At 38.9% G+C, this 16,577-nt stretch overlaps 1 protein-coding gene across 4 annotated transcripts in view; it reads right to left on the bottom strand.

The window, feature by feature from the left end:
- Positions 1–405: 405 nt before the first annotated feature.
- LOC126483988 (GATOR complex protein WDR59) overlaps positions 406–16,577 on the bottom strand; it is a 292,472-nt gene continuing 276,300 nt past the window's right edge. For all 4 annotated transcript variants that reach the window (XM_050107289.1, XM_050107291.1, XM_050107292.1 and 1 more), the window contains one exon: positions 406–1,018. In XM_050107289.1, the coding sequence (XP_049963246.1) occupies positions 879–1,018 (140 nt within the window). In that variant the 3' untranslated portion in view covers positions 406–878. The remainder of the gene's footprint in view (positions 1,019–16,577) is intronic.

Here is a 16,577-nt window from a genome sequence, read left to right as displayed (position 1 = left end):
AGTTGTCAACTAAAGGTATTCAGTAATGGAACACAATCACTTAAAACAGAAACGATTTGCTGTCTTGTTTTCTTGATCGGATGCTAATTAAGTTCCTTTTAAATAACTGCAGAGTACAAATAATTTTTGAAATGAGATGAGTTCTGGTAAGAAATCACATACAAAATAGTGAATAAAAGCTTCCACAATATTGGTCTGTACTTTTCCCCACAAAACTCGTAACTTGTGGGAGGAAGGCAAGATTGTGTGATTCTCTTTAAAGTCAGGAGTCAGGAGCCACTGTGCAAGAACAGAAGGGAAGGTTATTTATCACTGTCTCAAAGCAAAGCCATTTATCATTTCTTGCTTGCACAAAATGTCTAATTTGGGCAGCACATTTTGGAACAGCATTCAGAAAACTCTCTATTACAATTTTCAGACACTTTAATTGAGTTATATAACAGGCAGTCTTCGAGTAGGTTACACAAAAGAAGTCACAATTAAGTCACCATATAGAGCATGAGAGATTCCATGTGCAAACATTTACGTAATTTATTTACAGTTCTTTCACTCAAAATAAGGAAAGCTCCTGCCAACGAAAATTTAAAATATTATGTACATGGAAAAATTTACAAAAGACCTTACATATAAACTACAAGATGCACAGAGAAACAGAATTTAACAAATGAAGCTCACTTTCTTTCATTACTGTGTGAAGGAAGGCAACAACATACATACACGTGATAAAATTTACAGTAAACATATTTCAAAAATGAAGCTCACTTTCCTTCATTATCATATGAAGGACTGTGGAACAGCAGGTACTAAGATATTTGGTTTCAGTTGTCAAACAGCCTAATGAATACTGATAACTTTCAATGCGTCCAAGTTACCCACTGTTACGTCTCTAAAATAGATGCACTTTCAGCCAGGCAGGAGCAGCCACAGCCTGTTGGACAAACACTATGTGATTCAAACCACAGTTTCATGTGATCCATGTGCCCACCATGACCGCAAACCAAACAGAAATTGGATGATCCTGAAAGAAAAAAAGAAAATACTTTTGCTGGATGTTCTTGTATGTTAATACTTATAATCATGTAGCAGTTCCAGAGATAAAAATGAAAGAAATTACCAACAATAATGCTCATTAAGGCAGAAAAGTACATGATTAGATGTTATTAACAATGACATAAACAAGGCATTCTCTATGAAAAAGGCAGCCAATAACAAATTGTGATTTGTTAATTTAACGAGCACAGTATTTAAGATAAGTTCATGAAAACTGACTAAACGGCAGGGAAGCTGTGTGATGACCCCATGCCCCCCTCACTGCATCCAATGATATCATTGACAGAGGTCAAAAAGGCAGTTGGTTGGTAGTGATGGGCCCGCCAGGACCCGTGGAGAAGGTTTACATTTTTAGTTTTTAATGCATTTGTGAATACTGGAATCACCATCATTTTTAACATATTGAGGCTGAGGCTGATGGACTTACTAAATACAGTTGCTATTTTTAAACTAAAAACCCTAAGGGTGTAATAGCATGTTACTTATTTCTGCAGCTTTTGTTTCCATTGCCTGTTATATTCTTATGTTGCTTGTGTGGTCTCTTGGCTTGTCATAACTGGACTGTTAATGGCTATGGGTAGCAGAATTCCTTTATTCGATACTTTTGTTTGTCATGTGTATCAGCATCTTATGGACTGTACCACTGTTACGCAGAACTGTGTGCGTGCTAGTAATCTCGAAGGTTGTTTCATGGAGTCACAGCTACAGTATTTCTATACATCTTATTTGGTTTCATCTATGTGTAAAAAAAGCATAAAATAGTGAAATTCAAGTAATATTGCTCACACACACTGCTTGTTAAACTTAGAAGTGAAAGAACTGTTGAATAACTGCTTGGAACTTGACGATCTTGTAGACTAAAATGGCCACCTTTCGTAACACAACAACTGTATGGTTCACCTGAACAATGTTGTAATTAACAGTAAATTGTAGACGACAACAAAAAACTGTTTTCTGCCTTCCTATTTGGGCTTCCTTGATGCAAGCAGTATATATAAGGTAATACATCTTTCTGCATATTTTTGTAGTAGTTATTACACAATTCGTTACATTATCTTTCAAAATCTATATCTATTTTAATTTTCTGGATGAAAAATATTGTATTTGTGCTGTTGCAATTTTGTACTGCTGAAACACACTGGTTCTTCTGTCTTACTCATTGCAGTAACTGAAAGCTAGTTTTGAGAAAATGCAACAAAACACACAATGTTTATTTGCATTACACATTGCACAAGCAGAAGCAGGAGGTATTGAAAAATTCAGCACCACTGCTGTTGAAATCCCACTAAACATGCACATTCAGCATCACATTTTCAGTCCTCAATCAGTAGTTTTTGTCTGACAGATGTGCAAATACACCATGCACTTGGTAGGGGCTGACAGATGGGAAATGCTAATGAATTAGGGAAGTCTACCTTCATGGCATTTTTGATTGGCAGAAGTTTATCATACATGATAGGGAAAACTGAAGTATTAGAGGGTGGTAAATTTATTCTCCCAGCACCTCTCAATACCTTTGCAATGTTTTGACAAACCCACAACTGTAGGATGGTATGCATTTCTCTTTTTAGGGTCGTCTGATGAAATTTGTAACCAGGCATATTCAATTATTTTGTATAAGCTTTTCTGCAACTCTTGGAAGAATGCACTAAGATCCCAGAAATCATCTGGTTTCAACTTGCACACAAGAAATTTGTTGGTGGGTGTGCAATCTGTCATAGGACTTCTACAACATCCCAAACACACACCTTCTACATGCTCCCCAAAATTCATAAACCCAACAATCATGGATGCCCCATTATAGTCAGTTATTGTGCTCCCACAGAAAGAATTTTGGCTCTCACTGACCAACACCTCCAACCTATTGCCCAAAACAGAGCCTCCCATATCAAAGATATTTATCGACTTTCCATCATCCTCATCCCCTTAACCTCCTGGATATCTACTCGTCCCTATTGATGCAACTTCCCTATACACCAGCATCGTCCATAGTCCTACCACTATTGAACACTACCTCCCCCAACATCCTTCAGACTCCAAACCCACAATCTCTTTCCTCATACACTTTACTAACTATAGCCCCCATACACACCCTACCACTCATCTGAAGGGAAGGCATAAAAACAAACCTGAAACGCAGCCGTGAGTACCAGCAAGGCACCCTCCCACATCAAACTGTTTATGGGCATCTACAGGAAACTCCTTAGCCTCCCAAAACCCAAATATCTGGTCTGGTTCAGGTTCATCGATGACATCTTCATGATCTGGACCCAGGGTCAGGGCACACTATCCTCATTCCTCTGCGAGTTCAACACCTTCACTCCTATACACTTCACTTGGGCCTCCTCAACCCTGCATGGCTCCTTCCAGGATGTTGACTTCCTCCTCTCTGATGGCTCCATCCACATCTCTGTCCACATTAAACCCACCAACCACCAACAGTACCAGCATTTTGACAGCTGTTGCCCCCTCCGCACCAAAAAATCCCTCCCATATAGCCTGGTCACCTGGGGATGGCATATCTGCAGTGATGGGAACGTCTTTGCCCAGTACTCTGAAGTTCCCACAAAGGCCTTCACAGACAGACACTATCCCCCTGACCTAGTCCACAAACAAATCTCTTATGCCATATCCCCACATGCCCCCAACAACCCCTGGAACCAGCTACAAGGGAGTGCCGCCTACATAATCCAATACCACCTCATATTGGAACAACTGAACCACACCCTTGTCAGGGCTTTGATTATATATCATCATGCCCTGAAAAAGGGACATCATATCCAAGATCCTTCCCACCCATCCTAATGTGGTGTTCCATCACCCACCCAACATCCACAACATCCTTGTCCATCCCTATGTCACTCTCAATCCCAACCCCTTGCCACATGGATCATTTCCCCGGGTAAGACCCAGGTGCAAGACCCGCCCAATCCCCCAATCCACCCACACTACAATTACTATTCCAGTCCTGTCACAAACTTATCCTACCCCATCATAAGAGGCTGGGCCACCTGTGAAAGCAACCATGTTATATACCAGTTCTGCTGTAATCATTGTTGTGGATGAATGGCCACCACCAAACTGTGGCCAAGAGCAAACTGGGAACTAATTACATGTGGGGTCCCACAAGGTTCCATTTTAGGGCCCTTACTTTTTCTTGTGTATACCAATGACCTTTCATCAGTAACATTACCAGATGCCAAGTTCATTTTGTTTGCCGATGATACTAACATTGCAATAAATAGCAAATCAAGTGTAGTTTAATAAGATATTTGTGGTCATTAATCAGTGGTTCCCAGCCACTTCCTTGTCACTAAACTTTGAAAAAACACACTACATGCAGTTCAGAACTTGTAAGGAGTGTCCCACGAGTATATGCCGAACATATGATGACAAGCAGATAGGAGAAGTGGACGGTGTTAAATTCTTGGGATTACAGCTTGATAATAAATTCAACTGGGTAAAACACACCACAGAACTACTGAATTATCTTAACAAATCTCTATTTGCAATGCGAATTGTGTCAGACATAGGGGATATAAAAATGAAAAAGCTGGCATACTATGCTTACTTTCATTCTATAATGTCATATGGGATTATTTTTTGCGGTAACTCATCAAGCCAAGCTAAAGTTTTCTGGGCACAAAAACGTTCAGTAAGAGTTATATGTTGTGTGAACTCAAGAACATCCTGCAGAAGCCTGTTTAGGGAACTAGGGATACTAACCACTGCTTCCCAATACATTTATTCTTTAATGAAATTTGTCATTAAAAATATATCACTTTTTCTAACCAATAGCTCAATTCATGGAATCAATACTAGAAATAAGAATAATCTTCACAAGGATTTAAAGTCACTTAGTGTTGTACAAAAAGGTGTGCATTATTCAGGAACACACATTTTCAATAACTTGCCAGCAGCCATAAAAAGCTTAACAACCAATGAAATTCAGTTTAAGAGAAGCCTAAAGGATTTATTGGTGGCCAACTCCTTCTACTCCATTGATGAATTTCTCAGTAGAACCAACTGATTTGTGATGTGTGTGTACATATAAGTACAATTTCAGTGCAGTAATGTGTTCATTGCATTGTAGTAGTTGTATTACACCTTTATTACCTTATAAATAAATAAAAAACTTTTTTATTTTAAATTCAGTGCATTAGTACTTGTAAAATGACTCTTTCATATAGTGTTCATTAAAAAATGACGATCATTCCACTTGGGACCTGTGGAATGGAACATTAGCTTATTTGTTTGAGTTGTAAATATTTGTCATGTATTGTTGTTTTTCTGACATGTTCTACATCCTGGAGGACCTCCTCACTACAGATCAATTGGGAAGAAAGTAAATCTAATCTAATCTAAAGTGGACCACCTCATGGCACAACATGCAGCTGTATGTACCATACTTTATTTCAATGCCTGCTTCACAACCTGAGCCATCTGAATCCTCCCCTCCACCACCGGTTTTGCTGAACTGCACTCCAAAATTCATCCCATTCTCAACCTATGGTAACCTACTCTTCCCAAACCCTCCACCCAACTTTTCTGCTCCCTCTGTCCTTTCACTTCCTCACAATTCTCCTCCCCTCACGCTCACTGTGCACTGCTCCCGCCGGCGCATCTACTGGTCTTTTCACCTTCTCTGCTGGTCTCCTTTCTGTTCCCTGTGTTTCCCCCTCCTCTTCCAGCTCCACAGCCTACTGACACTGTACCTGTGACCCCTGTCCAGCCACCTCCAGACTCTGCGTGCTCTGACAACCAGCACTGAGTCCTCTTCCCCCATCCGCATGCTGCTATCCCTTCACCTTCCTAACCACCCTCCAGACTGCAGCTCCTGTCTGGCTGAAGTGGACAGTGGTAGCAGTTGTGTGTGTTGAGGTGTGCTTGCTTGTAAGAATGTGTGAAGGCTTCTCTTTTCTGAAGAAGCCTTTGTTCGAAAGGTAATATTTAACAGTCTTTTCATTGTGCCTGTCTGCAACTCAACCTGTCATCTTAATGGTGAGCAGCAATCTGGCCTTGTAACAAGAGGACTACTGCTGACAATATACAGAAGAAAGATTCACCTGACAACAGAAGGTTATCTGTCGAAGAATGATGCATAAAATCACAATATCACCTGTTGTTTTAATTTTTCTAGTACTAGTACCAAGTATTTTGTATGCCACTTTATACATAGAATGGAGAAATGTGCTTTCTGTTTCAATTTTTTAAAATTCTGTCAGAAGAATGTTCACTGACCAACAGCACAAGAAGCTGTCACAATATGAACATGCATTCGACTTGGCACACCAAATTTTAATTTAAAATCACTTCTGAAAATCTCTCTGTACATACCTTTGCAGATATTTAGTACAGGGTGCTAAGGACATGCATTTTGTGCATCCTCAGATCTGTACTTAAATATCAACCATCATTTTTATGCCTTTCTTCCTTTGAAAACAATTCAGTCTGTCTCTGTCATGATCCAGATTTTATGATGACTGTTAGAATGCTTCCCTTTTGACTTTGAGGGTCAGATTATTCTTTAATTTATCGATCAAAATTTGTACTCCGTGAGACATAACATGAAAATCGTTCCATAGTATCCTTTGACAAAAGCGTACCTTGATGATTTCTAATGGCAAATGATATTGAAATGAACAATGGTGACAAGTCTTACTTTCTTCTGTAGTTCATTTCTTCATATCAGCCATATCACTGTACTAGACAGCCCTGAATTATGTCTGCTTATCATAATAAAATGCATAAAATCTCCTTATCATTCATCAATAAATCTTTGCATGAAAACAAACAGTGGCACACTATTTCCTAGAAAAGAACGAAATTCAATTCCTAATAATTTTGAACATTTCTCTCGATATGTGTTAAATGAAAACTGTATGAAAAACTGCAATTATGTTCAAAAAATTCCACTCTCGACTATGTGATACACTACTACGTTACAATGCTATTCGAATTATGAGAAACTTATTTTACTGTTCCACTCAACATTTCAGGTGACAGTTTTCCAGAAACAGGACTATTTCTCCACAGTGCCTTAACAGCGCCTTAATAACAACTTGCGTATATTGTCCTTCCAGACTTAAATGCTAAATTTACTTCTGTGCTCTGCTTGTTACCACAACATTTGCTGTTTTACTTGTGATGCCTTCACTTATAATGTTGCTTGCCACAACAAAGAATTTTGTGGTTCGACAGTGGTGCCAAAGGTTACGTAATGCAGAAAAATTTAATCTGTACATGCAGGACCACAGATACAACACTATTCTGACTCTTAACTCCCTTTCAACAAAAATTTCATTTACAAAATTGTTTGAGCGGACAATTCAATCATTCATGTGATAAGCAGAGAGAAAATAAGAAGTACTGTGAAAAATCTAGTACACATGCTCTGCTCTTCCTTAAGAATAATGAAAAATGTGATACAACTGAAAGCTAAAATATGTGGAAACAATGTCCTTAAAAAAATTACAGTTCCTATTAGAGTAATTTTTGATAAATGCACGCCTAATCTTAAAGAAGAAAGATGATAGTGCTTTAGGAAAACTATTTTTAAAAAATGTGAATAATAGTAAATTGTCTATGGCATTTGGCTTCAATCAGACTGCCAATGCATCAACCTCCAGTGAATTAAATGTCATACTTATACTAAAACAGAAGAAGCGCACCTACTTACCAACAGCTGAAAGAGGAACAAAGGAAGGAAAAAAGATCAGGAATTAATGAATTAATGCCCTATTGACAATGTTATTACAGAGGGCACACAAGCTGACATTGGTCAAGGATTGTTGTTGTGGTCTTCAGTCCAAAGGCTAATCAGATGCAGCTCTCGCTAGTTTATCCAGTTCAAGCCTCTTCAGCTCTGCATAACTACTGAAACCTACACACATTTGAAGCTGCTTAGCTTTGGGCTCCTTCAATAGGCAGGGTTGAGTAACTCTGTACATCAGGGAGCACAGGACAAGTTTTACAATGAGGTGTTCACAAAGACTCTCAATTTCCTGTTTAACAGCACACGCTCTTTTTTTGGTAAACTCAATGTGTGAATGAAAGATCGAAACAGAATCTGAGTTTTCTCAAACTATCTAGCAGCTCCTTACCTGCCTTACATTGTACGTCTGTCTATATTTTTGCTGTGAATTTGAGATATGAAGAAAATTTTACAGCCAAGATTGCATTCAATACTATTAATTCCTGATGACCAGTTTCAACAGTTAAGACTGTCATCCTCCGATCTGTAAAGTGACGCATTTACGTAGAGTACGTATACAATCATTATTTATATTTATCATTACAAATGAGATAATAGGAAGTTTATGTTTTCATACATACCTTTAAAAAACTTGTTGTTATATGTCCTATTCCATTACAACTATCACATATGCCATGTTGACATTATAATGGACAGCATGTGGCACATTCCACATAGGTTTGTTAAAAATTTAAAGAATCTGGTTTGTCAGAAACAAAAGCGATATAGTTAAAAAGCACCTTGTGTAACTAGGGGTGTCCATACACATAAAGCCCTCCATTGACACTTGTTAGATGTTGAATTTCATACCAGTGTGCATTTGTGCACTTGTTTACATTTACATGATGAGTTAAATACATCATGGATCCGCAGTACAGAATTAAACTCATTGACTATAAAACATAGATAAGTCATGCAAATAATTGCAATCTACCTAGTTATCTGAAAACCAGATTGTACCTTTGTTTTAATTTTATTTAAAATTACAAGTATCTTTTAGAGGAGTTGTTTAACATTTGAAAACTACACTGATTTTTATGTAGTAAGTGTTTATACACTTCTACAAGAATTTTTTTTAACAATATGCTTTGTAGATACTGTATGATTTACGTATTGGTTTTATTATATTATATTACTGTATATATGCTATCAGAACATAATCAGCCTCCCCCCTCACATGCTCCAGTATCCCCATGAGACGTAAGACACAACCTAAGTCTTGAAAAATGTGAGTGGTCTGGGAAGTAGAGGAGAAAGTGCATATAAATAACTTGAGCACTGCTAACTGAAAATTGCAGTTTCTAGGCCTAGAAAATGAAGGGGGAGGCAGTGGGGGAATATGAAGAGAGAAAAAACAAGGAGGTGGGGGAGAGGACACTACGAACTGATGACTGTAGTGACGCGTGCACATACCTTCAAAAGGTCATGCTTGTGGCAGTGCTATGTCTCCTGCAGAGGGCGCATCAGGTTTGTATTTCTGTGTGTGTGTGTGTGTGTGTGTGTGTGTGAGAGAGAGAGAGAGAGAGAGAGAGAGAGAGAGAGAGAGAGAAATCACCACAGAGCCCACCACTGGCCCCAGCCTATTTAAAGCTACTAAAACTAAGTGTGTTGCTACAGTTCTTTGCATACGTAATTGGTTCCTCCCTAATGGTACTTAAATACTGTGTTCAAGTTGTTAATACTTCAGTGAAAAAAGTTGTGTTCAGTCTACTGGTCGTGTTGTACTTATACCTAATTACAAAATGATTGATGCAAATTTCTACTTTTCCAATGGCTGATGGCATTACGGAGGACACTTGGTTGAACAGCAAGAATCATTTGCCGCACCACTGTACCACCAATCACAAGTGCTGGACAATCAAACTCAGGTACTTCAATCATTGGCTTCTGTTTCGTCTAGTCAGCATGCTCCTCAATCTGTATTACCTGCTGCTTTGCCCTCTGCGGCCACCATGGTTCACCCAATTCCCTTTTATACATACAACCATACAATGGAACGGGACACATACAAGAAACATCTGCGACAACACTTGAAAGTTTTTGGAGTTACTGATGCTATTTTATGTTATGCCTCGTTCCTTCCCTATTGCTAACAATGCATCAAGTCCTATGGCAGCTCACCCCTTTGCAGGATCCGTCTTCTTTAATGTTTGACCAAATGTGTGAACTCCTTTCAAAATACTTTTTTAAATGCAACCATGTTATTGCATCCCAGGTTGAGTTTTACGACTGTAGGAAGCAACCACATCAATCCTGTTGAGCATGGGCAGCTGAACTCCATGGGATACATCGTCATCATCATTTTGTGTCTGATGTGCAATAAGAGCCGTATGCAGATCAGATGGTGAGAGATGCTATCATTCATTTGGATCCGGATTGTGAGCTGCAAGAGTGTGAAAATCCATCCCTTTCTCAGGTTTTAACTACTGCACAATCGTTCAAGGCGTCACGAGCTGCGGATAACCAAATTGAGTCACAGTGTGATGTATCAGCAATCCCACCCTCTCCTCCACAGCAAGCTTCAGATAGTTTGCAGGGAGAAGACATGGTCTTGGTGATCTGCACACGATCACAGCATCAAGGTGGCTGGTCTCGCTCCCAGCAGCAACTGCACCAACAAAGAAAACGGGCCAGTAAACAGCAACAATGTGTTCCACACTCTGGTCCGGCCCTTATTGTTTCATTAACCACGAGCATCCATACTGCCCAAAACGCTGGGCTACCTATCACAATTGCAACAAAAAAGGTCACATTGTTTCCATTTGTACTGCAAAAATTCAGCACAACGATCCCTATGGGGATATGGACGTAAACATTATGTTGGCTATTTCCATTGCACCAAGCAAGCTTTTCATTGATGTTACAGATTTTCTTCAAGTTCTGTATATGCAAGTGGATACAAGAGCTGCGGTAACCTTCTTAAACTCACAAACTCACATGGACTTGGGCTCCCCACTGCTTCTCCCTGTATCATGAAAATTAGTAAATTACAATGAAGAGAGTATTCTTCTTCTTGGCCAATTCTCCACCCCAGTGGCCTACAAGTTAGTAGTTTGATCACTCAACTTTCTTGTTGTAGATAACACATGCATGGAGAATATTTTTGGATCATATGCTTTTAAGTTGTTTGGTTTTACCATTTCAGATGAAGTGAATTTAGTGCCTGAACAAGGCCAAGTACAGAGCTAGATGCATTATGTTTTGGGATTTCCTCTTTATTAACTTCTGGATTGGGGTGTGTCAGCAATTTTAAAGTGCACGTTATCATGAAACCTTCTGCTCAGCCTCTTTTTTCTGGGCTTGTCTAGTTCCAGTGGCACTCGGGAAACAAGTCAAAGATGAATTAAATCACCTCGCGGAATCCAGTACTGTTTGGTCTATTGCAATATGTGAGTGGTCCACCCCCTTAGTTATAATAAAGAAACTGTTGGGCCGGTTATGCATCTGAGGTAATTTTAAAATTTCTGTGAATGCATAATCTATAGCGGATACATATCTGATATGTCCAGATGAACTCTTTGCAAAATTATCAGGTAGTCAATACTTCTAAAAAATTGACTCGTTGGATGCCTATTCACAACTCCCTTTAGATACAGAGTTATAGTGTATGCTAGTTGTCAATAACAGTTTTGAACTGCACCAATACTTGCAATTGCCTTCTGCAGTAGCCAGTGTTCCCACTATTTTTCAACTTTTTTGGAACAAATATTAGTGTCTGCACCATGTTGTCCAAACTATTTGGGGGACACTGTAGTTTCCAGTGCCTCCACTGAGGAACATTTACATAATGTCTGTATTTTATTTTCTGCCTTCCAGGTGACTGGGGTGAAGTGTAAATTTAAAAAATGTCAATTTTTGTAACCTCCTATAGTTTCAATGGCTGTGTGCATCTATTGCATAACGCTGTAGAACGCGGGTGACCTTGAAACGGACTTAGTCGCTGCACGAGGCGCCTGGCGGATCGCGCTAGAGTTTTAACTAAGCGCGATCCGCTGGAAAAGTCTGCTTCCGGTGCCGCCATTGCACTACTGAGCGGGCTTACTTCCTGCCACGCCCAGATAAGCTTATCAGTATGAAGTTTCTCATGAAAATCTCAATGCTTCCGGTGCCGCCATTGCGCTACTGAGCGGGCTTACTTCCTGCCACGCCCAGATAAGCTTATCAGTATGAAGTTTCTCATGAAAATCTCAAACCCCTGCATCAACAGTCTCTACTATTGTATCACTTCCACACACTATGTCAGTCCAATAACTTCAGGTTTTTCTAAACAAAGTCACCTACTACCACAAATTTTTGCTTGGGGCAGTGACATATGTGCAGCCGTTACATGCATTGCTGCACAAAAGGACTTGGTTTTGTTGGTTACCTGCTTGTGGAACCTCATTTTCCATCCTTAAGACCATGTTGCAGTCTGCGCCCTGCTTAGTGACATACTAACCAGGTCTCCACTTGGTCCTTGTGACGGATGTTTCAGAGTACGGGTTCGGGGCAGTATTGCATCATAGATATCTCGACGGCTCTGAGCAGCCTCAAAACGCTGACTTCTGTTCAAACTAGGTACTCTTGATAGAAAAGGAAGCTTTCGCCTTTGTATATGCTGGGAAGAAATTCCATGTTTTTCTCTATGGCACAAAATTCCACGTGGTCACCAATCACCGACCATCGGTTCTCTTATTTAGTCCTTGTGTCGTCACCAGATAAAATGACATTCTTCATAAATGACTTACACAAGAACTTTTCACTGAAATGAATCTGTACCTTTGTGGTGCCTGTTCAGTAGTAGATGACAATCCATCTGTGACAAATGAACCATATGAGAGCAGTTACATGCTGTTTCTTTGAAATTTTCATATCTTATGTAATAAAAAGGAGTTCTTGGGTTATTATGCCGTTTGGTAATTTTTAATGACATTTCATTTATCTTTTTATATTTCATTTTCTGTTATACTTTTGGAATTCATTGTCTTCCATTTTTGCTTTATCTCAGAAAATGTTAATATCCTATGAAATCAAAGTAGCTTCTTTTACTAATTACCATTGCTTTTGGCAATACACAAAGTACTACAAATCCTTAATAGAAATTGTATTTAAGATTACACAATCACTCATTCTCTACAAAATATGTTTGTATTCCAAATATCATTTCTAGATGAAAAATTTTTGCAAACTGCTGCAATGTCATGTAACAAACCAAATGTAATATCTTTGTTTACTTTGCAATAACTAGTCTTGAGGAGCCTGTGTGAGGTAATTTCCATATAGGCTCAACATATTTATTTAGGGTTCAGACTGATATCATTAGCCATTCGTATAATTTATCACAATATTCAGACTTAGGCATTTAAGTTCTGCACAGTTGTAGTGTTCATATTAAACAAGTTTTGACTTTGTCAGTATACGGACACCTGATAGTATTCCGTGTGAAATACATAATATAAAAACTTAGCTTGAACAATTACATTAAACCAGCAACCAAGTAGCATAAGAGGAGAAGCAGCAACTTTTTCAAGGTAACTACTTTTCTCCTAATATACATGTACATTTATTAAATAATTCTTGTATATATCAGTTTGAGTATATTAGCACTAGCCATTACTTGTTGGTAATATGTTTACAGTAGCTGCCTAGAATGGCTGTTTTTACATGTTAATGTATAGCTTGACTCACTTCAAGTTCCTGATGGCTCCCTTGCCCAGTGGAATTTAAAGAGCATGATGTATGAATTACTAAATGACTGCATGAATGAAACCCTACAGACTAATGTCACTGCCAGGAAAAAAGAATGCAGCATCCTCATGGACAAGAATATTTTATTGACATGTGATGTGACAGATTGTTCATTACTGTAGGAGTGTACGATAACAAATTCAGACAGAATGAAACACACGTCACAGTGATGGACTCCACATTATCAAGCTCGGGCTGGGACCCGTGTGTCGTGGAGGAATGCACACATGTGTACATCCATCACACACATTTAGACAAAATCTACTCTTATCACTGAAGACAAGAGGGTGCCATTCCACTCTTCAGTCGACTCTTTCACAACACCAGAGTGGCATGCTTGGTGGTGTCATGGTGTCTGCGGTAGCCTGGTGAAGGTACACGTGATCTTAACCCTGCTGCAGGCAGACAGATCCCAATGATCCTTGGTGACACAGCAGCTGCAACATGTGTCCAGATTTCTTCCCTAGATTACATGCGGCTAGCCATCACTCCTTGCACAATGTGCTGATCTTGATGAATGTCTCTACTACTCACACATTCAGAACGTGGTCTTCAAGTGCAGCAACATTCCACAGACCACTGCTGAAAGCAGCAACACAACACAGATACACTGTGCCCAACATATGCAGCAACCCACTGACATGTCCATCCAGCTTTCCGCAGACCCACATTGTGACCTCATTCAAATGGCTTAATTTGTTCAGAGGTCACAAAGACACAACCCCTTCAGTATGCACACATTATACAGTGGTGTCACTCAATATAGCCCTTGATGGTGTTGCATTATTTTTTTCCAGCAGTGTATATAAAGATCACGTTGCTTATAGAACCTCAAAACTGTTGGAAATTTCATTTAGAATCAATGAATCAACGCCTCTGCTAGAACATTCATCTTCAGTGTTGTCGTTAAGGATGCATTTATATATGTGCCATTTTGCGTTATTTTTCATTTTGAGTCTAATTATCTTACGGTACTTTTATTCTGTGAACTAATAAAAGTTTGTTATTTAGTATCAAACCGGAAATGCGTTTTCATTTAAAACTCGAACCACAAAAGGTTACAGGTCCAGACCACATAGTTTGGTGATATTATGGAAAACTATGGTTTACTTGAAGCAAGCAAAAACTACACGTGTCTCTATTGCATCAGACACAAATACATAATGCTGACATCATGAGTTTGAGCACGGCTAAACTGTTGCCATTAACTGAAAAACTAAAGGGAAGAGAAAACTATAATGCATGCCACTTTGCAATGAAAATGTATTTACAAAACAAACAACTGTGGCAGTCCATAATGGGCGAGATCAGAAACAAAGTTTAGATATGTACTGCAAAGCCTAAAATAATCTTACCAGGGAACCTACAGAACACCTCAACTGCGAAAGAAGCTTGGGATAAGTTAAAACAAATTTATGAAGACTCGGGACTTTATCGAAGAAGAGGTTGTCGAGAACATTTTTAACTACAAGACTGAAGAACTGTTCAGCTGTGGAAGAGCATGTGTCAAGAATAATTACAATGTCAAACAAATTAAATGGTCTAAGCTTTGAATTTCAAGACAAATGGGTAGGATGTATTCTGTTAGCAGGGCTGCCTAATGAGTACAAATCAATCCTGATGGCTTTAGAGAATTCCAATATGGCAATAACGAGTAATTCTACTAAAAACAAATTACTACAGGAAGTGAAGGATGAGGCACATGGCAATTCAAGTTTTAATTACGCTCTTCAAGCAAAAACAGACAACTGCAACCCATATTAAGTCCCAGAGGTCTGAGGTATTACAGCTGCAACAAACATGTACACACAGCAAAGAGATGTTGCAGCAAAAATGAGGCAAGTGGAAAATCTCCCTTGAAAGAAAATAGTTATAAGACATTCTTAATGACATCAGCATCAGCTAAAGCTATACACAAAGACTGGTACATGGATTCTGGTGCGTCAGCACATACGTCAAAGTACCCACGTGATCTGAATTTCACAGCAACAGTGCCCAATTCACAAGTGGTGATGGCTAATGATTAAAATGTACCCAGTAAAGGAACAGGATCCAAAAGCAGGCAGAGAGATGACAAACATTAGGGTAACAGACATGCTGTGCTCCATGTCCCTCAGTTAAGTACAAATTTACTTTCTGTCAGAAAAATAGTGAAACAGGGCAATTTGGTCTTCTTTGATGATAGAGGCTGTCAAATTTGTGATGCAGAGAAGAAATTGGTAGCTACAGTATTATTAATCAACGTAATGTATAAACAGTGTTGAAGCAATGTCTGCTTCCTTGTCTAATAGTGCAAATCTATGGCACAGAAGATTAGGGATCTACACTCAGATGCGATGGAGGAATTACGAAAAGGTTTGGTTAATGGCATCATATACAAAAGAGCCATCAGTACTCTGTGCATTATGTGCCTAGAAAGTAAGCAAACTATATTTTCCTTCCCACATTACACTTTTAGAGCTCAAAGGATTTTGGAGTTGGTACATTCAGATTTGTGTGGTCCCATGCAAACATCATCAGTTGAGGGAGCTAAATATTTTCTAACTCTGATTGATGATTTTTCGAGAGTAATAAATACCAAGTATCTGATATTATTCGCAATTTTAAGAAATTTGTAGAAAATCAGACAGGTGAAAGACTTTGTACATTATAAGCTGATAATCGAAAGGAATATGTAAACGAACGGTTGATGGAATTCTTTAGGGGTGACCACACTTCCCCACACTAAAGAACAAAATGGTGCAGCAGAATAATACAATAGAATGAACATGGGGAAGGTAAGATGTGCGTTATCTGATGTGAAATTATGTACAAAATTTTTGGGAGAATCGGTCTTCACCACAGTTTATCCTATTAATAGACCACCAACAAAAGCTCTGAACAATATAACACCAAAGGAAGCTTTCTCAGGGAAGAAACCTGACCTCTGACATCTGATATTATTCAACAGTAAGGTGTATATTCACACACGAAAAGCCAATTGGCACAAATAGGACAAGAACTATGATCAGTGCATACTTTTTGGATACTGCGAAGACAGTAAGGA

This window comes from Schistocerca serialis, chromosome 6, assembly GCF_023864345.2.
Source record: "Schistocerca serialis cubense isolate TAMUIC-IGC-003099 chromosome 6, iqSchSeri2.2, whole genome shotgun sequence".
NCBI classification, from domain to species: Eukaryota; Metazoa; Arthropoda; class Insecta; order Orthoptera; family Acrididae; genus Schistocerca; species Schistocerca serialis.
This window is presented reverse-complemented; position numbering and strand designations above follow the sequence as displayed.